This window comes from Chenopodium quinoa, unplaced genomic scaffold, assembly GCF_001683475.1.
Source record: "Chenopodium quinoa cultivar QQ74 unplaced genomic scaffold, ASM168347v1, whole genome shotgun sequence".
In the NCBI taxonomy this organism is placed as follows: Eukaryota; Viridiplantae; Streptophyta; class Magnoliopsida; order Caryophyllales; family Amaranthaceae; genus Chenopodium; species Chenopodium quinoa.
In genome coordinates this window covers 7,479,780-7,505,703 of record NW_018742329.1, presented here as the reverse complement: position 1 = coordinate 7,505,703, position 25,924 = coordinate 7,479,780, and the positions used below count along the sequence as shown (strand labels likewise).

At 34.6% G+C, this 25,924-nt stretch overlaps 1 protein-coding gene across 1 annotated transcript; it reads left to right on the top strand.

The window, feature by feature from the left end:
- The first annotated feature begins 6,577 nt into the window (after positions 1-6,577).
- On the top strand, positions 6,578-24,635 carry LOC110692241 (cellulose synthase A catalytic subunit 8 [UDP-forming]-like). Its single transcript, XM_021869238.1, has 25 exons — positions 6,578-6,789; positions 8,037-8,133; positions 8,701-8,762; positions 8,862-8,918; positions 9,257-9,316; positions 10,276-10,332; positions 11,061-11,103; positions 12,888-12,965; positions 13,988-14,306; positions 14,486-14,636; positions 14,795-14,881; positions 16,121-16,477; positions 19,107-19,308; positions 19,446-19,525; positions 19,628-19,679; positions 19,780-19,930; positions 20,165-20,434; positions 20,992-21,337; positions 21,428-21,565; positions 21,950-22,075; positions 22,172-22,384; positions 22,574-22,817; positions 22,915-23,114; positions 23,260-23,613; positions 23,777-24,635. Exons 1-25 carry the CDS (start codon positions 6,685-6,687, stop codon positions 24,362-24,364), a joined length of 4,437 nt encoding a protein of 1,478 aa, XP_021724930.1. The 5' UTR covers positions 6,578-6,684; the 3' UTR covers positions 24,365-24,635.
- Positions 24,636-25,924: the final 1,289 nt, after the last annotated feature.

The following is a 25,924-nucleotide window of genomic DNA, read 5'->3' as shown; positions in this document are numbered from 1 at the left end:
CCGGTTTTGAACCGGTGGCCTTGAGTCTGTTTATTGCCACCCCCCAAATGCCCACCGGTTCAAAACCGGTGGCATAGGGGGGTTTTGAACTGGTGGCCAAATGATATTTTCTACTAGTAAAGTATTATAAACATAAATATAGAAAACCAAGTAGGTTTTTCAGAAAGGCAACATATTGTCCTGAGAAAAAGAAGACATGCAAGTGTTGGTCTTGTGGAGAATTAGGACATTATGCTAATGAATGTAAGAAAGCTAATCATAAACTAATGGAAGCCTTAGGAAGTTGGGATTGCATAGAAATACTAGAAGACGAGGCTTTAGAATTGACTTTAAGTAATAATAAAGGAATAGTAGAAATCATAGAAGAGGAAAATGAGTATAATGAAGAACCTGAAGTTAGTGATGAGCTGAGTTTGAAGATGAAAATTATGAAGAAATAAATAACATGATGGAAGGAGAAGAAGGAGAAAAATCAGAATCAGATGACAATGAGGAAGATAAAAGCAAAATGACAATAGGTCAACTAAAAAGAGCTAAGTATTCATTTGAGGATAACGACCTAGATCAAGTAAACAAAGAAAGCTAGAATTTTCCTCAGATTACTAAAGATAAAATATTTAAAACTTCTTTCTTTAAAAATAGATCTAAATATGTATGTGAAGAAATGGAAGGAAGTATAGTAATCGAAGATTGTGAACAAAAGACAACCGAAATTAATATCATAAACTGGAAAAGTATTAAAAAAAACATAAAGAAAAAGGAAATTATAGCTATATTTGTATTGGTGCAGTACAATTATACATAACTCCATTACAAGATTTTGGCAAGGATGTTAAATGCTTGATTTTTATTTGTGATATTAGACATAAATAATTTAATGATCAAATAATTAGTGGTATCACATGTAACTTAAGTCAAGGAACGGTAAGCTATATATGTGAACCTAGATATTATGTGAGCTTAGAGGATTCCTTTGCGTCAAAGTTTTTAGCTATTAAGTTATTAACAGAAGGAGTGAAAATGCATAAAGGAACACGACTTATACAATTAAGATGGAAGGTGGTTTATAAGTTGGTAAACACTATAGACTCATCTTTTAAGAGACAAATAGTTGATGCTCAGAAATATAAGCAAGGAGGAGGTCCTAAGAAGAAAATTACATTTATAAAGGTAAATCCTAATGAAATTGAAATTGAAAAAACTTAGGAAGAATTCTTTATGAACCCTGCAGTTAGTAATAGATCAAGTAAGATGTTAATTGATGAATCAGGACTACTTCATATTGGAATGAATACAAAACCTAAAATACAGAGAAATCTGAGTCTTAGAACACCAAGTCTAAGTAGACAAAATTCAACAATAATAAAAATGAAAAACAAGGTGATGAAAAGCCGGAAGAGGATGAAGAAGAAATACTAGTTCTATTAAAGAAACTAAATGAAAAATATGAAAGTAAAAAGGCCTTAAAACAACCAGCAAGACATAGTATTGAAATGGGATCATGTTCTAATTTCGAAATTAATAAAGATATAAATAATCCTATTGATAAAAGGAAGGTAATTGGATACAAAACCAAAACTGTTAGTGAACCAGTATATGAGGATGAAGTTAATATGCAAATGGAAGCTTATAATGAAATATCCAGTACTAATCCCAATAGTATTTATATACCAATTGATATATGCATTGAAGATTATAATAAATATAAATTATGTGCATATATTGATAGTGGTTGTTCTACATGTTTTGGAAACAGATCATTATTTCCAGAATTTTTGTGGAAAAAGTCCAAAAATCCTATGCAAGTTAGAATTGCTAATAATAGTGTCATGATGCATACGGAGATAATTGAAGATTTAAAAATAGAAATTGGAGGAGTTCAATGTGTTATTCCTATTTTATGGGCAACTGATCAGCCTAGTCATGATATGATAATAGGAAATAATTTTCAAAGGTTATACTCTCCATGCACTCAAACTATTGATCAAATAATCTTTACTATTAATGGTCATTATGTTCCCATACAGAAAATAACAAAGACTTATACTCATCAGACAATGGAATTTACGCGCAGCCAGCGTGGTGATAGGGTTACTCCTACACAACGAGAGGTTGCACTTAGAATTTCTGAGTGTGATGCATCATTAATATATCATATAAATAAGCAATAAGAAAAACTATGCGAAAAATTATATTCAACAAATCCTTTAGAACATTGGGAAAAGGATAAAGCATTTGTTAAAATAACTCTAACAAATCCTAATAAGATTATTAGAGTGAGACAAATGGTTTATACCTACCAAGATATTCAGGAGTTTGATGAACAAATAAAAGAATTGCTTAATAAAAAGCTAATTAGGAATAGTAAAAGCCCTCATAATAGTCCAACATTCATGGTAAGAAATCATGCAGAAGAAAAAAGAGGTAAAACTAGAATGGTCATTAATTATAAACAACTAAATGATAATACTGTTTTTGATGGCTATTACATTCCTAATAAAACCGTGTTATTTAATAGAATACAAGGAGCCACATGGTTTTCTAAAATGGATTGCAAGAGTGGCTACTGGCAAATTAAAATGGAAGAAGAAAGCATTCCATTAACTGCATTTAGTGCCCCTCAAGGGCATTATGAATGGTTAGTAATGCCTTTTGGATTAAAAAATGCTCCACAAATATTTCAAAGAAGAACGGATAATATTTTTAGAGAACTTAACCATTGTTGTTTGGTCTATATAGATGATATTCTAATATTCTCAAAAGATTTAGAACAACATAAGAATGATCTCAAAGCAGTAACTCAAAAATGTGTAGAGCATGGTATAATCCTTGGAAAAGATAAATGTGTTTATGCTAAACAAGAAATTGAGTTTTTAGGAATAGAAATTAAAGCAGGACAAATAATACTGCAAAAACATATTCTAGAAATAATTGAAAAATTTCCTGATAAAATTGAAGATAGAAAACAGCTAGAAAGGTTTCTAGGATGTTTAACCTATGCTTCTGATTTTATAGAAAATCTTGCTTTATTAAGGAAGTCATTGCAACAAAAACTCAAGAAAGAAATAACTTGGAACTGGAAGGAAAGTGATTCCAAAATTGTTCAAGATTTAAAGCTATGTGTAAAGATCTTCCTGTACTAACACTACCTACTAGTAAAGATGATTTAATCCTTGAAACAGATGCTAGTATTGAGCACTGGAGTGCTGTGTTAAAAATAAAAGAAGGAGAAAGACTTTGCAGATATAGCAGTGGAAGTTTTAACATAGTTGAGTGAAATTATCCCACAATGAAAAATGAAATCCTTGCAGTCATTAGATGGATTGAGAAGTTTTTAATCTTCTTAGCCCCTAAACAGTTCTTAATAAGAACAGATTGCAAAGGCATACTCGGTTTTGTTAAAAAGAATTTGTCTAATATGCAAGCGCAAGGGAGACTCCTGTGTTGGAAATTATGGCTTAACCAAATCTCTTTTACTGTTGAACATATACAGGGAACAAAGAATTCTTTGGCAGACAGCTTGACCAGAGAATTAGCTAATGTCGTCCAAGAAGCTCAATATTACACAAAAACCTCCTGCATACCAACTTCAAAAGATGGATGTAGAGAGGAAAACTCTCATTGATGAGACCGAAAAGGCAATGGAGCGGGTTTCACCCTCCAATTGGGCCTTAATGCAAGGCTTGATCATATCGGCAAAACAACGTTCGCGAGATGGTTTAATTAAGGGTTGCCATCGGGCAATCCAAAGGTTATTGATGTTCGAAGTAACAATTATGTTATTTCACCTCATTCCTGCTGTACGAAATCCAATATTAAACAAAATAAGTGATAACGATTTTAGGACATGGTACAAGTTGGTGGTTACAAGGTCCAGTAAATTCTTTGATCTTCGAGATCTATGGGGAGAAAGAATAGAGTTTCCCAAAAACTCTAAAGTTGCATCATTGTGAAACTACCCATATCCTCTTGATAAGAATGCTCCATTCATTAGTATACATTACAAGGCTTGGGATTATGGAGTGGTATATGATTTCTATGAATTCCCTACTCCTAATGACTCTTTCTTTCCAAGACTTACAAAGTTCCAACAGTACGCATTCAACAAGGTTCGAAAATATTGTGATGACAAAAAAGACGAATTTCAGTTAAGAGTAAAGGTGCATTGTGCTAATATCAAAGTTAAAGAAGGAAAAGTTAGTCCCCCGCATTACTTGATAATATTTGGGGAAGTGAGGTGTTGCAAAGATCCCATACTAATTCGTCAGAAGACTGTTAGAAATCCAACTGAAGCAAGAGCACTGGGATTTTTCTACATTTCACAATATCTTAACGATTTTATAAAAAGGAAAGAAATTCCTCTTGTCACGTTTCATGTTGGTAACACAACAATTGTGGCGCCTAACGAGATGAAAGAATATTTAGTAGATGGCATGAACAACACCGAGTCAATATACAAATATTTAGAAGATATCGAAAGTGGAAAGTTTCTGTCATTTGAAGGCTATGAGCTCTGTTTGAAGCATTCATGAGTTGGGATGAAGAGTATGCAGCCAAATGTGCTGCAGACCTTTGCAGAGAGAATCCTATGTACGAAGACAGTAAAGATAGTGAGGGAGGCCTATAAGAAATGATTTGGATGAAATTATGAATGCTTAACCCCACACCAGCAATAATTCAAGGCATCTTTACTGTAGCCACGTTTTACTAATTATTTCTGTCTTAAAGTAAAAAGCAATGGTGTAGAATTGCTTGTTGAGTCAGGATAAGGATCCTATGTAACTTTGTTTCCCTATATAAAGGGACTTAAGCCAAGAAGTGAAGGCAGAGTTGGAAGAGTTAGCTAGAGAATTACTCTGAAAGATTTAGAGAGTCCTCTAGAGAAAGATACTCACCTTAAGAGAAAGATTGGTTCTGCATCTCTCTTAAAGTAGAGAAAACTCTAGTTCAGCTTATGTCTGTTTAAGCTTTCAGTTTGTGTGTGCTGTAATATATGAGTGTTGTAATCTTTTCAAATTAAATAAAAGTTTCATTCAAGAAGGGAATGTTATCCCCTTGAACCTTATATATCAAATGAGTTATCTTTCTGTTAAAAATTCCATCATAAACACAGTAAGGATTGTTTAATTAGAGATTACGATCTAAAATAGGAAATGAATTAGATCTGTGCTGAGCCTGATCTAAGGAAGACAGGGTTGGGGTTAGCTACCTTGGTAAAGCTGGAAGCTCAGAACGCTGGAGGTTCCATTGTCGACTAAGTTCAGGTATTGGTCAAAACTCTCTAGTTAAATAATTATTATTGCGAAGCATGGTGGGCTATTAAGCTAAAAGTTAATTTATTTAGATATATAAGTAGTAGAGTTGTGATAATTAGTACCGTTAAAAACCATTAATTAGAAAACAAGTGACTATTACTCTTAATTATAAAACGTTCTTATTTAGTGTTCTCTTTAATAGTACTATTAATATCATCAATGGTAAAATATACAGTGTAGGTCATATTATTAATAGTATCAGTAGTACTATAACAAGTTCTAGTAGGACTTAAAAAAAAAATTAAAATAAAAGGGAGCACTTGTTATTATTGTTGTCAAATTTCAAACCGAAACCGTTTAACTGTCCGAAACGAACCGATCCAAATGAGAACCGAACTGATTAAAAACCGTTTTTTTGAAACCAAAAACCAACCCGAACCGTATGTGAATGAACCCGAAACCGAACCGACCCGAATAACGTTACACCGTATAAGAACCGAACCCGTTAATGAACCGAACCAGTTCTAAACCGAACTGAAATCAAACCGAACCGAAAAAGAACCGAACTGTTTCTAACCCGAAACCGCTTTCAACTCGAAACCGTTTGAACCGGGATAAAAACCGTTTACACCGAACCGTTAACATCCACAACCCGTTTGCACCGAACTGTATATAAAACGAACCGCTTGCAAACCGAATTGTTTATGAACCGGATCGCTTATAAACGAATCGGCTACAAAGTGCTTACTATAAAGAGAATATTAAAATGAAGTAAAAAGGTGTTTTAAATGAAATTTAATTTTGCACACATGTTTACTACCGATTGAGCATTAAAGAACCGAACTAGTTATAAAGTGAACCGAAAAAGAATCTACTAGGTATAAACTAAACCGTGAAAGAACCGAACCAGTTATAAACTAAACCAAAAAAGAACCGAACTAGTTATAAACTGAATCGAAAAAGAACCGAACTGTTTCTAACCCGAAACCGTTCCCAACCCGAAACTGTTTGAACAGGGATAAAAACCGTTTACACCAAACCGTTAACAAACCGCAACCCGTCTGCCGTTTACTACCCAAACTGTTTACTCGATCCGAATTAAAACCGTTCAAGAATAAACCGAAACCGATCGAACCGATAACTATTTAAACCGAACTAAAACCGACCTGCGAAACATTTAAACCGATTCCAAACCGACCCGTTTTAATACCGAACCGATTTCAAACCGAACCAAACCCGAACTGTCAAACCGTTTTGACAGTGCTACTTGTTATGTATGAGCATATACATAACTAACCTCCCTTTCGAATCCCTCCAATAAACTCATCCAAATTTGATAATCACCCTCTGGCCTCTAGTCTAGTCCTCGACTCCTCGACCCTCTTGCCCAGGTGACTAGCTAGGCGAGACAGTCGCAACAACCAAAGTGATGGAGGCTTCACGGACTCCGAGACGACTGAAGGGTCACACTGCCACCGCCACTTCCTGCATCTCCTCTCGTCAACGCCCTTCTGTCGTTTTCACTGCCGCCGAGGTTCTTTCCCCTTTTTCCTTCCTCCTATTGCTTTAAGATGCTTACCCTTTACTTGTTTTTTTGATATTTTTATTTTGATTAATTACTTTAATCATCATTGTTTTGGATTCAGTAATAATCCCATTTCCCAAAATTTGATTTTTCATTGCCCCTTTTCTTCATTTTTCTTTAGTTTATGTTAATTGTAACGTTTACATCTTTCTTGATTTTGGGAAGTTAGGAGTATGATCATTGTTTATTATGTTAGATTGTTGCTGGGTTATGAATTTAGATTTCTTGGAGTAGGGTTAATTTATTGGAATGAAGGATGTTTATTTTTGGGGGATTGATGCTTCTTATGTAGGAATGTAGGATTTTGGATTGAATGTTTGGATTTGGAAAGCTTTATTTTTATAAGAAAGATTATGAACAAGAAAATACGGATAATGCTGCTGGCACACATTTGAACAATAGATTGTTATTTTACAGGATAAATTGAATAATAGGATAACCAACCTGGGTGAATTTTGTAACTTGTGGGCTTTGCCGCTTTGGAGCACTGTGGAGTACCTTAGCAAGTTCTTGCCTTTGGGAAATAAGATTACCAACTAGAATTTATCGATAAAATCTTTGTGAAATTCAGTCTCAGAGATATCCTTGGAACTAGGTTGGCAGTTGTGAAATTAAGTTTCTTTGTAGGTTTGGCAAGGTATTAACTATTAAGTCTGTAACAGCACCTATAAGCTTTGGAATTCTCTCTGGAAATTGTTGGACTATCACCTTGCACAATGTGATTTTTCACCACTTCTTTCCATCCGCTACGAATTAAGTAAATCTTATCAATGGCTTTCCAACATTAAACATAACTAATTGTGCATTAAATTCAAATTTGGTGAAGAACATATATACTTGATAAGAGGTAATTACCCAGTTTTTGCCGACTTGTGTGTGTTTGTATCATTGTGCTATTTGTGTTAGTGATCATGTCTTTTTGTTTTGGACCTTATGGTGGCCTTGTAATGATCCATTTGACTAAAGCTGACTGCTTGTGTTTTTATACGTGTCCTCGTTACTTGTTTCTTCATGATGCATTCACGAATCTTTTGTTTCATTATTGTCCTTCATTTACATTTTATTTTTAAAAGAGGAAATTTCAATGGCTTGATTGCTTGAAAATCTACATGAACTATGATTTATGTGTTATGGTGGTGCTTTACGCTCTATTTTTAATGTCTCGATTGCATGTTGTCATGCTTTCATGTCATCAGGATGGTTGCTTGTGTTTGTTTGACTTGAGATGCAAAGATGTTCAACAAATTATGAAGTTAGGCAATGATGCTATTTCGTCTTTGTGTTTCAAAGAAGGTGTGTTATCCTTACATTAGTCTGTTATAATAGAATTGTTCTACATAAGCCTCCCTTAATGGTCTTGACCTACAACTACATACTCTCGTGTACTCAACAAAGGAAATCAATAATTATTGTGACATGTATAGGTCTTTTGTTTCACAAACTCTCTCCTCCTCTTTACTAGCTAGCTCATACTAATTGTAGACATACTTCTTTTACTTCATTATTTATTTATATATTATTATTTTAATTAAAACCAAACCAAAACTTTCATTTTTCAATGTAAAATGTATGTTCATAAGTGTGTAATTTAAAAAAAAAATTATTTTCACTATAAAAATTATTAATAATTCTATGTTACCATGGTTCATCTCTATCAACAGTCTTAAACTTAATTTTAATGATGGAGATGCTATGTTACATAGACTTTGGTATTAATGAAAATCTCTAGTATTGTACTTGCTTACATCCTCCCATTAATCATCGGTGTTGTTCACTTGAGAAGAAGCAAATAAGTTTTGTTTACTTGAGAAGAAGCAAATAATTGCTAATGATTCCTTATGTTTTCTCTCAATGATGCAGGGAATGAAAATATGATATACATTTCTTCTGGGATAGACATCAGTTGCTTTGATGTTCAAATGGTATAAGTTATACGGTGTGTTTCAGTGTTTTTGGCTGGAACTTATTTGTATTCTTTTGTCTTTGTATTCCATATAACGTGGTTGGCTTTGATCTTTTAGGCTACTTTTGAGAAGCCCATGGAGTGCTACAAATACAACAAAGAGGAAATTAACCAGGTATTCTAGTGTCTTGTGAAAAATTTCATTACATCGGAGGGCTTGCATTATAATTAATTTTTTGGTGCATTGGTTTTGGTGCATAACTGTTTTATTGGCTTGAGAACAAGCTATTGATGATTTATCGTGTATGATTGGCAATAATGTTGCTAGGGGGATAATAAATGCCTGTTATTTTTTAGTCATTTCTTTGAATTTATGCTTGATTTTGGTGAGTATGACTTCCTTAAAAAAAAATGATGATAACCAGTCTTGAATTTTTTCTTGAGGTCACAAATTATTGCATTATACAAGATCCAATCTTGGCACCATAACACCTCAGATCTGTTTATGTACAGATATCATGTAACTTGAAGTCATCTTTTCTTGCTGCTGCAGATGATAGCGGTGATGTGAAGGTACTTACTATTTATATTATATTTGATGAAAATTGCAGTTCTGGCATTGGCTGAAGAATGTTTGTTTGTTTGTTTATTATTCAACCCTTAATTGGTTTCTCTTTCTTTATTATATATAACACATCTCTTTGTTCATCTTTAGTACATGTGATTGCCTTAGATTATATTGGGTAAGAGCCAAAAGAATTCATTTAGGTCATTTTATTGTTTTGTATGGATTATATGTGTAATGATATCTGCACTAGCTTATGTTATCACATGGGTTCATTTGCTGATCGCTTTGCTTTGCTAATGGGCAATCATACTCATATACCCATGTCTGACATAGGTATGTATACAAGTGTCCAACTCCTCTATTTTGTGGGAACATTTTGTGTTTTTGAAATGAAGGGTCGAAATGTTCTATCCTGTCTTAGTGCTGAGGATTTAACACGGGTAAAATGAAGAGTCCAAGTAATATTGTCATGATTGTTGATGGATTGGTCACTTTGTATCCAAATATTCATTTGACAATTGAAGTGCTAAAAGTATTTGTAATCTTGGAGAGTATGTTTGCTTAATTGAGGCCATGGACAGTGAAGATTTCAAACCAATTACTGCAGTGCTGGAAGTTTATGATAACTTTCATGAAAGACATGAGTAACACTAGGAAATAACTAGAAAAAAAAAAATGAATTTTGCATGATCATATGCCGGAATGTAATGTTAGTTGGCATTATTAATAACTATTTAAGCCATAATGCTTAAAGTTGATTCACTTGATTGCCATGCCCATCTAACAATTTAAATTTTAATAAATGTGATTTTATTTTCTCATTACCTTCAATGGCTTCAATGGTGGTATAATTTCAAGTAGTTATGTAGCTTTAAGTCCCCTTGTACGTTAAGAAGCCACAATTCTTGTATTTTATTTGTCTCTGCCTATGTTATTCAGATTCTGACTATACTAACTTTGGCAGATAATTGATATCCAACGGCAATGCCCTTTCAAAACATTGAGATCTGGTCATGATAGTGTATCCTTCCACCTTTATCTTGAAAACTTTGGGTTCCTTAGTTGGATGCTTTTTATTAGATATTTATGAGCATTCAGCTAATGTTACCCTTTGTCTTGTTGAAGAATTTGGGATGATGTTTACATAATCATTTTAATTGCACCGTTTGGATCCTTTTGACCATGTTTTGTAATTTATACGAAGTACCTAACAAAAATTATATATATGGGGTCTTGTTAGATTCATTTTGATATATACTTTCAAAATATCAAATTTTTGTACTTCCTCCGTTTTATTTTTATGTTCTTGTTTTATTGTGGACCAATATTATCCCTAATTACGCATCGTTAAAAATTGATATTCTTAAAGCACTTATCGAGACGTATCATACAAGATCCCACATGATTTTGATTTTTCTCATATGTTGATAATAATTTAGAAGATTTTCTCAAATTATGTATAGTTGCAAGTTTTAAAATTGGAACATCAAAAAGGAATGGTGGGAGTAACTTTACTAAAGGATAATTACAGATATCATGACCAAAGTTGTGCACTGGCTAGTGTTGATTGACAAACAGTGCTATTAAAAAAAAATGGAGGAAGTATCTTTGACAAATTGATACTTCTTGTACATAACTTGAGTTTCTATTCCTGTATAATTTTGATGCCTCTCTTCACTTGCATTCCAAATATTAGTGGTACTATGAGTAGTGCTGTGAATTTCTGTGACCTTGACCCTGCATGTCTAGATATGTAGCAGTGTTCAGTTTGTTCCGTGGAAGCCTTGGGAAGGTACATGCTAATGTTTTCACAATTGTAAATTTTAATTGGTGATGAAGTGGCTAAGAAACACCCGATTTCATTATCAGATATAAAGCTATAATTTTCGTTATAATTATTGAGAAATGAAAATGTATACACTTACCAAGGCTGCTATTATTATGTTAACTCGTGGTCCTAGATTCTCCCCCTAGTTTGGTAAAGTAAAATAATGATAATGTTGCTAGTCCTTAGGCAGTTAGGCCTATATAATATCAACTATCAGATCATTCTATGACAATATTAACAGGTATTTTTGTCCAGATTATTGGAAGCTAATTTATGATATTTTAGAAAGAGATAAGTTGCTTTCTGAAATGGTGTGGCAGAAGATAAGTATCAGCAATGAACCAAGCCATTTGGTGACACAGAAACATTGGCTATTCAAGTCTAAAAGTTAAAATACATCTTATGGAGGTTAAGCATTTCCCATAGATCGTGTACATGGATAGAGAAGAAGAGAGGGGGGGGGGGTTGAAGGAGGAGGGTGGTCAAGGTCCCAGGTTTTGTTTGTAGCCATTGTAGGCCTTAGGAGGGTGATTTTGGTCTCAGAAATATTTTGTCTTGTTGGATGGGATTATGTTTTAAGGCTTAGGGATGAGGGTGATCTAGGTCTGCGGTTTTGTGTCCAACTGTCCATGAACAATTTTTTTGGTAAGAAAATGATTAAACCATTCTCATGGACTTGGATTCTGTTAGTCCTGAATCATTGGATGCAAGGACTTTAGAGGAATGGATGAGATGCACTTGCAAGAACCCATGGCTTTTACTCCAGCTCTCGAAGTTATCTCCTAGATATACTCGTTTTCTTTCCTTAAACAACTTGGGACTCATGAAAATATAAATTTTGAGGGAAACCTTTGGCTGGGGAGGTGTCATTTCTGCTTCTTATCTTTTGTCTTTTATCACTTTCTCTTCTTTACATGATGCTTTATATTCTGATATTTTGGGGAGCAAGGCCTAGGGGTATTATGAAGTTAGTATTGTCAGTGTAATTCTGAACTTGGAAGTTGTAATAGACTGCTTTTCAGACTTAGTATATCTGATTTAACAAGGAAAATGAATACAGATGAAAGCTTGATGTTTGATTGATAATGGCAAAGAGCTCTTTGATAACTTGAGGTTACCATTCTCTCTCATTCCACAATACAAATCTCATGTCTTCTACTGCTATACTACTACTCCTTGTATAATCAAACAAGCTACACTAGATAACAAAGATAACCTAATATTAATTTTGTCACTATTGGACAGAGTATCAAACCAGCAGGCTTTTGTTACTCCTCCCCTTTGTGTTTCATTGATGAAGTTTTGTTCAATAGTGCCTTGCTGTCCTCTGCTTCCCATTACACTTAGGTGGCAACCCCATTGAGTCTGTCACAGAAGACTGATTAGCTGCTGAGATCACAATCAGATTGAAGAAATTTGTTTCCTATTTTAATTTCTAAGATGCAATCCTTCAAGCTGCAATGTTATTTTACCTGCTTATTAGTTAGTCAAATTTCTTAATTAGCATTTTGTGTAAATAATTTCATAGTACCTGGGGGAGTGGTTTTGTTTGTTGATGTTCCTTGTGATGCAAGTTGCCAATCAGCCCTTTTTATGTATGACAATATCATCTTCTGGTGTCTAATGTTTTGATAGTTATTCTGTTCTTGGTCATTAAAAGACAATAGCATGTTTTTTATTGCTTCTTGTTTATATCAGACATCTTCCTACTTAATATTTTGATAATTTTCTTACTTGCTGCTTTGCAGTTATTACTGGAGGTCTGGATTCTAAGATGATCATGTGGGGTTTTTCCAAGGGACGGCCATTCCTTGTTGTGGATTTTGGTACTATTTCTCTTAGCATGATTTTACATACTTATCTTTTGAAATTTACCATGGCTCATTGGCTGCAAACTGCGTTTCCAATGTATGATTGTTGATTCTCTGTGTGTTCCAAGTATGGATGATGAACATTGTTCGAGCTTGACTAGGCTTTTAGATTTCTTGTTCAAGTATGGCTCCTTAAACTTTTGGCTTGCTCATTTTCACTTTGAGCTCAAATTCAAGCTCGAATGAGGCTAGAATTAACAAATGAGTTTTTGTGATAAAGGTACCCCCTCCATTTCTAAAGTATGTTCTTGTTTAGTATATCACGTTAAAGAGCCAAAAGTTTGATGAGTATTCACCGATATATTAGAAAAACATGCCAATGTGGGATTTGCTTAGATACATCCCGACGTGGCATTGCAAAATATTTACTTTTCGAAATTTTGATACACAAATATATGCATTGGAAACTATGAAAATAAAAGCAGGAGCATCTGTTTGAAACAGAGATGTTGAATATCATATTAGTGGTCTATTGTAATTAGGGGCTGACCTGAGTGATGTTTATGTAACAAAAATGATGTTTTGGCTTTCTGAAAATGTAGGTAACATTGCAGGACATTTAAAGGTTGTTCATCATATTGATCTATGCATTTTTTGAGCCAAGTTATATAATTACAGGACATTTTAGTCATTCAATAGGTCTTTTAATCTTGCCACAAAAACGCCACTAATCACTATTGTGTTATGCAGGTTAATGCCAATGTCATGCCTTCTGGCTTTGCTTTTGTACCTAACACCAGTTACACATGCCCTCGTGATCACTTTTTTAAAATGAATCGTATTTAGATTGTCAAACTGATGAGCTCTCAGCTATTACCCTAATATGCAATGTATTTCTGTAGCAAACCAGCCTTTAAAATCCTTGTATTCTGTTTGTGTTTAGTCAGGCTGACTCTCATGCTTGGAAGATGGAATGTCTTCTATCTGTCCTTATACCTGCTTGAACACATAAGTGATGCTGCTGTTGTTTGTACCAGGGAATCTGGAGGAAAGCACTAAAAACACCGGACAGTTTTACAACCCAGCTTTCATCCATGCTATAGCTGTTCCTGAAATGGACATGTTGGATAAGTTAGGAAAGGCATGCGCCGTTGCAAGAGGAGATGGGATTGTCAGCTTGATCAATATAGAAGCAGAGCTTGCTGCTGTTAAGTCAAAAGGGCTTTCCAAAAACGATAAATGTCCCCAAGGCAGGTCAAGTAATGCTGCTGCAGTCTCAGATGTTAAACGAAATGAGATGAAAAGGTTGCATTTGGATTATACACTCGGAGGCCATTCTGCAGCTGCTTCTTGCGTGTAAGTACTTTACCTTTATCTTGCAAATGTACCATGCTTTTAGGATGCAACAATTGCTCCCTAGTATAATCCCACTTGTGTTAGGGTTCAGGGAGATCCGAATGACGGGGCCTCTTTGAGTCAATAACTGGTAATATAATCTTGTAGGCTGGTGACTTTTATTTAACTTGACATTTCAGGACATTTTCAACATTTGGAGAGAGAGGGAAGTTCATAATATCTGGAGGAAATGATAAATCAGTTAAGGTCTGGGATTGGTCTCGGTATCTTGATGAGGCTCAAATAAGTGCGGACTCAACTTCAGTAATTAGCATTGATTTGCCAAAAAAAGTAATGCACCTTCCTTTTTGTGGTTATTTTCTGGTCGAATTAACATTTTTCATATAAAGGAGAATAGCTCAACAAGGCCAAGAGATAACGGAAAAAAATTATATTGGTCTGTATGACCTTTCCTTTGTCAGATTTTTCAAGTTTGCTGTACTTGGCAGGTTAACTGGCTGTGCACTACCCCGACTGATTCAGACAACCTTGTTGTTTGTGATACATCCAAAGTGGTAAAGGTTTATACTCTTGCTTAAGTTTAGCAGATAAAATCATTGACAGCGGAGCCTAGAACAGAATTCAGGTGCACCATTCGAGCAACATTGTTTTAAAAAGTTTTCCCCGCTTGAGTTTGAGGATGTAAATAAATCACCAAGCTCATAGCTATTGTTGGAGCAAATATTTGAATTGTTGTTCATTACCCTGAAAGGAGAAATAGATATTTTTGGGTAAGGGCTATTGCATTTGTGGATTTTTGAGATTGTAAAAGAGTCATTTTAGCAGCTATCTTGTATGTATATTTTGAGTCTAGGCTTCTGATAGTTAACTAGTTTGGGCTTGAATGAGCTACTTGTATAAAATAAAATATAAAGATAGCAGTTGAACTTTGTAAGATGTAACATCAACTTGATATGATCTGTGTACTGATTGTACTTTTTTTTTTCTATTGTGAAGCCATTTTAGTGGCGGTGCAAGAAATTTTGAACCTGACAAATGGACATCGCATAGAATTGTTGGAAAAATTTACTCGATACAAAGATCTCTATTATACTTGTGTAAGCCAAGGGGGAGGGAGAGAAAAAAAAAATGGTGTTCACGTTTTAATTTCTTTGACCGTGTTTTATGATTTATATACATGTAATGAAAAACATAGTGATGTGAGATCTTATTAGAATCATCACGATATATATTTTTTAAATATTAACTTTTTATAATTTTTTTTATCGGAAATTAAAAATATTATTGGTTGTATTTGTGCATTGGCAAACATGACTAAAGAAACATGTCAACTAAAAAGAAACGGAGGAAGTGTATTACCCCTAAAGTAAAATATTTTTATGTAATACTACCTCTATTTTATAACAATCACAACTGTATGGGTGCACATAGTTTAAGAAAAATATTGAGTAGGCTTGTAGGCTTTAATAATAATTGGAAGTGGGAATTAAAAGGTGTTGAAATTATTTATAAGGATAGGAGAATATCTGTATTATTAGTATGGTAAGTTTTATTTGAATAGCATGGTAAGTTTTATTTGGTAGTATGTTTTATCTTATTTAGCCTATAGTTCTATAAATATTGAAGAGGGAAGAGGTATTTTATTCATTACTCAAAAAAAAAAAAATAATACAATGTCTGTATTATTAGTGACGAGTCTAGGTGATGTTGTGATCGATCTTTTCACCGATGACTGCCCTTTGACCTGCAAGAATTTCTTAAAACTTGCCATGATTAATTATTACAATGGCTGTTTGTTTCATAATGTGCAACAGGCTCGTTTTTTTGAAGATGAGATACACTCTCATCTCAAACACTCCAAGAAGGGTACTGTCGCAATGGCTAGCGCTGGCAAGAATCTCAATGCATCACAATTCTATATAACTTTAAGGGATGACATTCGCTACCTTGATGGCAAACATACTGTTTTTGGGAATGTTGCAGAAGGTCTCGATGTCCTAGTGAAAATAAATCAAGCTTATGTTGATGATAGGAGGATACGCTTTGATTTTAGTCAAAGTGCTTATAAAGAATGGCATAAATATAGGTTCAAGATGACCCGATCAAGATCCCTTCGACCTAAGAAGAATCCTAGATCCTTTGTGCACAAGCCTACAATGGGTGGACGAAGAGTGAGTTCTCACGGATGAACAAAGGGTCAAACCAGAATTGAAGCATAGATCTTCCAAGAAAATCAATTGTAAACTCTAAAATATTGCTGCATTATTTGTTCAGAAATTTTTATTTGAACAGAATGTTTGATTTTATTCTCTGATGCGGTTGTACTGTTCAAATATTGTGTCTAACTTGTAGAATCGATATCTTTTTATTATTTAATCAACAATTGAATGCATATGAAATGATCAACAATTGTGTGGATTAAGGAAATCCAAATCCTTAGATGTTTTACTGTCTGAAATCCAATTTTCTCATTAGGCCAGTCACCTGTCTAACCGCCTGACAGGTTAGCCTGCGTACTGCACCAATATTTTCTGACAGAAATCTGTTTCTCTCAATCACGCTGTTTTTTATGTTTATTTTTCCGCGGCTTCCTAGACTTGGCTTTATCACTCCAACTGAGTCTGAAAGTTGATGCTCCTCCACAGTTGAAAAGGTTATTTGCAACCAGTTAATATCCTGACCCAACATACATGTCACTAGTAGTGTCTCCTCTCTGCTTGTATCTTGGTGTGCTACTGACTGCGCAGTAGATAGATATAAACGGCTGTTTCACCTCATTGCTCTGCTTGGGGTAAGATAAAAAAGAAAGAAATTTAGTTTAGTTTGTAAGTCCTTCATAAAGTAAAGTGGTTAACTGACTGCGCTCTACCCCCTACCCCTACTGATTCAGGAATCCAGAGTGCAGCAGATGACATCAGTAGCAGTGAAGTCTAGAATAGATTTTCAGATGTAAACCATTCTAATAACGTTATTCTCAAGAGTTTTCCTTCCTTGACATCGAGGATCTCAATAATAGTAGCTGTATAGCTGAATTGTGATAGGCAGCCGTGGAATTAGGAGGTTGCGAAACAACCATTATCAATTCAAGCATCCCAGCAGCAGCTAATATCATGTATGTAAAACTTGAGTCTAGGCTCTGATAAGTGTTAATATTTGGGTTCCCTTTTATAAGACCTTAATATATTACTCTTTATAAATGAGTTGCTGTGATATTGGAATTGAGTGTGATGTAAAATCTTAGGTTAGCAGTTGAATATCATTAGATGTGACACCTACTTTGATGTATGATGGTTTACTAGCTTATATGTTTGCACAAGTTTCAGTTTGACAGATTGTGCTTTCTACCTAACATATCAGCTTTTAAATTGCTTCACCTCATTTAAAACAAAAACAATTTTGTAAAATATGGAGTATAAAATATTTTAATTAGACTACACTGCATAATAAATTACACTTGCAATGAATTTGATAATCTCTGAATAATACTTGTACAAGAAATAATGAAATTACTAATAATTGATGGAAAATATCTCTATTCATATAGTGTATGATATGTGTATGGTTCAAATAACACAATTTAGTGTGAAAATTGAAAAAGTATAGCGTATTTTAGATGAAAAAGTGCGTGTGAATAAAATACCGTAAAAGTAATAGAGTAAATAAATTAAGACGTCAAAAAAGATGAGACGAGTACCTTAAGACGCATAAATTGCACTTCGTATTTAAGCTCACTTCTCAAGCTACAAAATTAAGTTCTGATGTCACAATCAAAGTTCAAATAAAATCAAAACGGACTATCAATGCCCCTATTGATATCATTCCTGTAAATCTGTAATACTCATCTAGATATTTTTAATTCCACACTATAGTAGTATAGTGACCTCATTAATGCTCATCAATATTGACATAAATTTGATTATAACTAAATAGCTAAAATTGAATAAAGTGTTTAGTACTCCCTTTTGGCCTAATTTTAGTTTCAGAATGATCGACCCATTTGCATTAAAATACCTACCAATTTACAACAATATTTGTGCAAAATTAGTTTTTCCATATAAAATTTTGTTTTTTCATGTACTTTTAATACATTCTTTCCCTACTTTTTTTACAAACCCCATACTTTTACTTTTTCCAATATGCTTTTATTTTTTTATTTAACTTTCTTAATACCCGAAAATCAACCCAAAAAGGATCGTTCTTTCGGGGATACAAGGAGTAGTATAATACACAAATCCCATAAAACTTTATTGGTTGTACTATATTTAGTGCTTAGAATTAATGATTTATATGATAGTAATTTTATATAGGAATTTATGACAAAATCATACATTGACCGTGTGATCGATGCTATTATCAATATTTGATACATAGTAATTTGAAATCCTTTTATTTTCATCTTTGGAGTATTATTTTCCAAAGAAATGACATAAAAATATTTACTTAAAATCAATTAATCAGAATAGTTTATAGTTTATACATTAATTAGGTAAGAAATTATAGGAAAAAATAATAAGATATAGCTGAGTTGTACCTTTTCAAAAAGTAGTTGATTAGTTAAAAGATGTACACTTGACAACAGAAACATCTTCCTTAAAACTCCCGCAATTTTTCAAACTTACTAAGACGTTGCTTCTCATCTCTCTTTCCTCTTTTATTCACTTAAGAAATTGGCACCAAACTAACTCTCCTACCAAACTCTCCCATACAAAATCCTCTCTACACCGCCTTTGCTTCTGAACAATGAGTGATGATCATCTTCATCTAATATAAAGACTTAGCTAAACTCGGGTTTATTGGTAGAGAAAGAAAGAAAAGCAGTCAAAGATGATGCAATCTGGCCTTCCACAGTGCAACACTTGCGGCGAGCCAGTAGGACTTGATTCGAATGGAAATGTGTTTGTGGCTTGCCTTGAATGCAATTACCCTGTTTGTAAGGCTTGTGTTGACTATGAGATTAAGGAAGGTAAAAAGGCTTGCTTTCGTTGTGCTGCTCCCTATGAAGGTGTGTCACATGATCTCTTTCTCATTAGTCCTAATCATTTTTTTTCGTGTTGAATCATAATAATTTTATGCAAATATGTTTGAAGTTCAATTTGTGTAGTATTGCTAGATTCTAACTTATGTCGAATGAATCATTAGATAATGTGACATATGATGAGGCCGGTGTTGAGGCATCTGGTAGTCACAAGAACAAAACAACCCATCTTACTAATGAGCAGGTATTAAAATGGTTAGCCAAAGTTGTAAATTTCACGATAAAGTTTATTAAACTTGTCTTATGTTATGTATTGATTGATTTATCTTGGTTGAATTCGTAACAGGATCATGGCCTACATGCTCGAAACATGAGCACCATCTCCACAGTTGATAGTGGTGAGCATTTCTAACCTTGTATGAAGTTTATTTCCAACTTTTTTTGTGTTAGTGGTTGCATAACTAATAAATCAATTATGTGTTATGTCTACTTTATCAGAATTGAATAGTGAATCTGGAAGCTCGATATGGAAGCATCGAGTGGAGAGTTGGAGAGAAAGGAAAGACAAGAAAAAAAAGAATGTTAAAGAGTCTAAAGCTTCAAAAGAAGTTGAACAAATTCCACCTGAACAACAGATGGAGGAACAGCAGTGAGTTTTTCAGATAAGAATTGAGAATAACATTTTGCAATTAAGTACATTAAAGAAGAAAAGAAACATTTATTGGACCAAATTAACTTAAATTTGTTGAATTACATCCTTAACAAATTTCTTAATGAAATGCTTTTGGAACCCAAGTATTCGAAAACCAGGAAATTGATTTTGTAGGCGTGTTGAATAGAGAAAAAGGAATCCATAGTTCTCAGATGTGTGCCGCTGTTTCAGGTTTTCAGAGGCTGCTGCACAACCACTTTCAAGAATTATTCCGATCCCAAGAACCAAGATCACCTCATACAGGATCATGATCATTGTGCGGTTGATCATTCTTGCACTATTTTTCCACTACAGATTAACTAATCCTGTGGATAGCGCCTTTGGTCTATGGCTCACTTCTGTTATCTGTGAGATCTGGTTTGCTTTTTCCTGGGTTTTGGATCAGTTTCCTAAATGGCAGCCCATCAATAGGGAGACATTTATCGATCAGTTGTCCTTGAGGTAACCTTTTATGTTAACAATATCGTGATGATTTTGTTGTATAATACGTAGTCTTTAGGCTATTTGATGCATCATTTGAAACCATAACCCTGCTGTTTGTCTATAATATGGAATTTTCATATGAATACATTGACAAACTATTGATTTGTATTACTTCAATGTAGTTTATATGCTATTTGGGACTCATGATGAGAGGGATCCAGTTTACTTTTTTGCATCCTTGAAACCAATAGTTCAATCATTACTTTTGTATTAAAGTAAAATTATATAATGATAATCTTATGAAGTTATATTAATGTTACATTTGCTATCAATCAATGTGCTTTTTTGCATATTAATTACTTGTATTACTGTAACATGTTTGGATAAAATATTAAAGAAAATGATTATTATGGAGCAGAGGAATATGCAAGGAATCCTTGTAGTTGTAACGAGTCATGAGTTCATACTTCGTATAATTTTCATATCAATCTAGTTGCTAATGTATGGAAAGACAATTAAGATATGAAGGAAAATCAATGTAATTTGAGTATAATAATCATTTTTAATTTGTTCAGGTACGAAAGAGAAGGAGAACCTTCACAGCTTGCAGCTGTGGACTTCTTTGTGAGTACGGTGGATCCATTGAAAGAACCGCCTATAATCACAGCAAATACTGTACTTTCCATCCTTGCAGTGGACTATCCTGTTGATAAAGTCTCCTGCTATGTATCTGATGATGGTGCTGCAATGCTTACCTTTGAATCACTTGCTGAGACTTCTGAATTCGCGAGGAAGTGGGTTCCTTTTTGTAAGAAATATGAGATTGAACCGCGAGCTCCTGAGTTTTACTTCTCACAGAAGATTGACTACCTTAGGGACAAAGTGCAGCCTTCTTTTGTGAAGGAACGCAGAGCAATGAAAGTATGCAACTCATGTGACTAAAATATGTAATGTCTGTTTTTATAATGATTTGTAAAGGCGATCTTATGATGTTTAATTTTTATATGACAGAGAGATTATGAGGAATACAAGGTGAAGATGAATGCTTTAGTTGCCAAGGCACAAAAAACCCCAGACGAAGGCTGGACTATGGCAGATGGAACACCTTGGCCAGGAAACAATACTCGTGATCATCCAGGAATGATCCAGGTGTGTATTGTTACATCTTTGTTTTTGTCTTTAAGATGTAACTAGAGTTGATCATATGTTCAGGCAAACTGTAAATTTGAGCCTAAATTTCTGCCTCATGTCATGTCTAATGTTGTGGCTAAAAAATCTGCCCGAACCTAGGATATCAGGGCGGACCTGGCCATTTAGATCAGCTCTGTATGAAACAAGAAACTTGTATATATCTTACATATGTTAGTGGACCAACTCAACCAAAAGCTTAAGCTGATGGTTGAGGCCCAAGAATATGTTTTATACTCTATCAGTAATTCTGTGGCAGTCTGAAGCAATATTCATTTACCTGCAAATTCTAGTCTGATTCTATATATATCTTACATATTCATTTACCAATTCGGAATTTTGTAGGTTTTCCTTGGAAATACTGGTTCTCCTGACATAGAAGGTAACGAACTTCCAAGGCTCGTATATGTTTCAAGAGAAAAGAGGCCAGGATTTCAACACCACAAGAAAGCCGGTGCTGAGAATGCTTTGGTAACTATCCTCAACCTAATCAAACAAGAATCAACTTAAATTCCACCTTTAAGATACTACTTCTGACATTTTACATAAACTATTTTTCTATCACAGATCAGAGTATCTGCAGTCCTCACAAATGCTCCCTACATTCTGAACCTTGATTGTGATCATTATGTCAACAACAGCAAGGCAGTTCGCGAGGCAATGTGCTTCCTGATGGACCCTGTAGTCGGTCAGGATGTTTGTTATGTTCAGTTCCCTCAAAGATTTGATGGTATTGACAAGAGTGATCGTTATGCCAACCGAAATGTTGTCTTCTTTGATGTAAGCTGCACTATTTTTTAAAAAATATTACTATTACAAAATTTTAAATAAACTTTATGCATATTATGGAAGTAATTTGCACTACTCAATGGCATTGTGAAAAATAAGATATGTAGGGAATTCATAATTAGGAAAAAGTTGATGTTACTCTCTTCGTTTTCCTGTCCTTGATTCCTTGAACTCGTTCAGGTTAACATGAAAGGACTTGATGGGATTCAAGGGCCAGTTTATGTCGGAACTGGTTGTGTGTTCAATAGACAAGCACTATATGGCTATGGACCACCATCACTACCTAGTTTATCCAAATCATCCTCGTCTTCCTGTTGTTGCTGCCCTTCCAAGAAGAAGGAAGAAAAGGATGTCTCAGAGCTTAACCGTGATTCAAAACGTGAAGATCTAGAATCTGCCATATTTAACCTCAAGGAGCTCAACAGTAAGCTTACTTATACCTGTAGTTATTTATATATCAAGAATGTCAGGAAAAAAATAACCATCAGGATTAACACTAACTATTCTAAATAATACTACAGATTATGATGAATATGATAGATCAATGTTAATCTCTCAAACAAGCTTTGAGAAGACATTTGGATTATCCACTGTGTTCATCGAGTCTACATTGATGGAGAATGGAGGTGTTCCAGACTCTGCTAACTCGCCAACATTGATCAAGGAAGCGATACATGTCATTAGCTGTGGGTATGAAGAAAAGACAGCCTGGGGAAAAGAGGTAAAACAACTTTGTAACAACATTATACAAACTAATAAAAACTTCAACCTTTTAGCAGTCTTTTGAATTTATTAAAAATACCATGAAGTATATCATGTTTTACTAGCCCTTTCTCATTGACCGCCTTTTCTTTCCATTTTGACAGATTGGATGGATATATGGATCTATTACAGAAGATATCTTGACAGGGTTCAAGATGCAATGCCGAGGATGGAGATCAATATACTGTATGCCCTTAAGGCCTTGCTTTAAAGGGTCTGCACCAATTAACTTGTCTGATAGACTGCACCAGGTCCTTCGTTGGGCTCTTGGATCAGTGGAAATTTTCTTTAGCAGACATTGTCCTCTTTGGTATGGATTTGGAGCTGGCCGCCTTAAGTTGCTTCAGAGATTGGCATACATTAATACCATCGTTTACCCCTTTACTTCCCTGCCTCTTGTTGCCTACTGTACATTGCCTGCTATCTGCCTCCTCACCGGAAAGTTCATAATTCCTACTGTAAGTTTCCTTTACATCATCAGATAATGCAGTAGTATTTTTGGAATTTCAGCAACTAGCTTAATTCATTCTTGTGAAAATTGTCTAAGAAACTAAGAAAGTTATAGCACTGATGAATTACATTATCAGTATGTAAACTTGACATTGTTCTTCTGATTTACAGCTATCAAACCTGGCAAGTGTGCTCTTCTTAGGCCTCTTCACGTCCATCATACTCGTCAGTGTGTTAGAACTAAGATGGAGTGGAGTAGGCATTGAGGACTTGTGGAGGAACGAGCAGTTCTGGGTCATTGGAGGAGTCTCAGCTCACCTGTTTGCTGTCTTCCAAGGACTGCTGAAGATGCTTGCAGGACTAGACACCAACTTTACTGTCACGTCGAAATCATCTGATGACACTGAATTTGGAGAACTCTATGTTTTCAAGTGGACTACCCTTCTTATCCCTCCCACCACCCTCATCATCCTCAACATCGTCGGGGTGGTGGCAGGGTTTTCTGATGCCTTGAACAACGGCTATGATTCGTGGGGACCACTCTTCGGAAAGGTCTTCTTTTCCTTCTGGGTGATCCTGCATCTGTACCCCTTCCTTAAGGGTCTCATGGGAAAGCAAAACAGGACACCTACTATTGTGGTGTTGTGGTCTGTGCTGTTGGCCTCAGTTTTCTCCCTTGTTTGGGTCAAAATCGATCCGTTCGTCAGCAAGGTGGACAGTAAGAGTATTGCTCAGAGCTGCATTTCCATTGATTGCTGAAAAAAAAAACAAGCAAACCTTAGCATATAATTTTTGTTATCTTTGTAGAATAATTTTGGTTTATTTTTTGATATATGTATGAATTGATCATAAGCTGTTGGAGTAAATTTTAAGCAAATTCCACTTATGGCATTAGTTGGGTGTCTTTCTTTTTTAAGAAGTTACTCTTTAGCTAGTAGAGAGTATTTGGCATTGTAGAGCAAAAGGGTGTGATGCACTACATACTTTTACGTACAAACGTTAATGTTAACTACCGTGTTATTGGTTAAAAGTCTTAAAGGTGAGGATCAAATCTCGTTTACATCAAATCTTGTTGACATCTATACCAGTTTGTTGGAGGGACCTAATAATGCAAACTATTTCAACAATTTGAGTGGTCATTACCATAAAATAATCATACACTATTAACTTTCCTCATGTTAAAACTGGTTAGAATTTCAATTTTGTGTATAATAAAATTAATAGTAACAGAAACACCATCATGAATAATTGAACAGTGAACTTTTAAAGTGTGGGATCTTCCTACATTCCAACATTATTATGGATTAGTCTCAAGCTAAATAGTCATGCTAATTATGATTTGATACTAATACATTCAAAGTGGCCATTGAACACTTGACCATTGAAATAAAATATGATAGATTAATTAGTAACATTTAGACCTGACAATCTTGATCGAGACCCGATGACCCGAATCGACCCGAAATCAATGACCCGAAATTAACCCAAAACCTGAAGTAACCCGACCCGACCCGACCCGAAGTGGAACTGACCCGACCTTGACCCAAAACCCGAGATGACCCGAGACCCGAAATGACCCGACCCAAAGTTGACCCGACCCGAAAATGACCCGACCTTTAACTTCTTTTAGTAAATTATTGTATAAGTTATAAAAGTTTATATTAGGAAATTATACATTAAAATAGACCCAACAACATCTTACATGACTACATTGACTTTTATATAATAGCTAAAAAGACGGTCAAAGTGAGATGTGTAAATAGTGCAAAATGTCAAATCGTTAAGAGTAATTTGGGATGGAGAGAGTATAAGAATAATTCAAAGAAATTAATACAACAATGACAATTATAATAAGAGTACGTATTAAAACTAAGATCAGTAAGAGAGTGAGGTATAACTCAATTAGTTAGAGCATCCCTCTTAGTTTCAGGAGATCTTGAAAATGATTCTCAATCTAAACACACACACACACACACACAAAAAAAAAAAAAAAAAAGAGGTTAATATAAGTCAAACAATTACTATATTCCATGAAAAAAATAGCCTTAATAAATATAGTGAGTTTTTCGTCAATAAATAAATAAATATATATACAGAGTTGAATTTAACCCAATGAATCACCCGAATATGACTCGACTCGAAGTTGACCCGACCCGAAGTTAACCGGAAAATTGACCCGACCCGAACTGACCCGACTCGAAAACTGACCCGACCCAAACTCGTCCGAAGTGTTGACTCAATACCCGACCCGACCCGATTATCAGTCGAACCGAAATCAACCTGAACCCAAAATGACCCAATCCGACCCGAACTTGACCC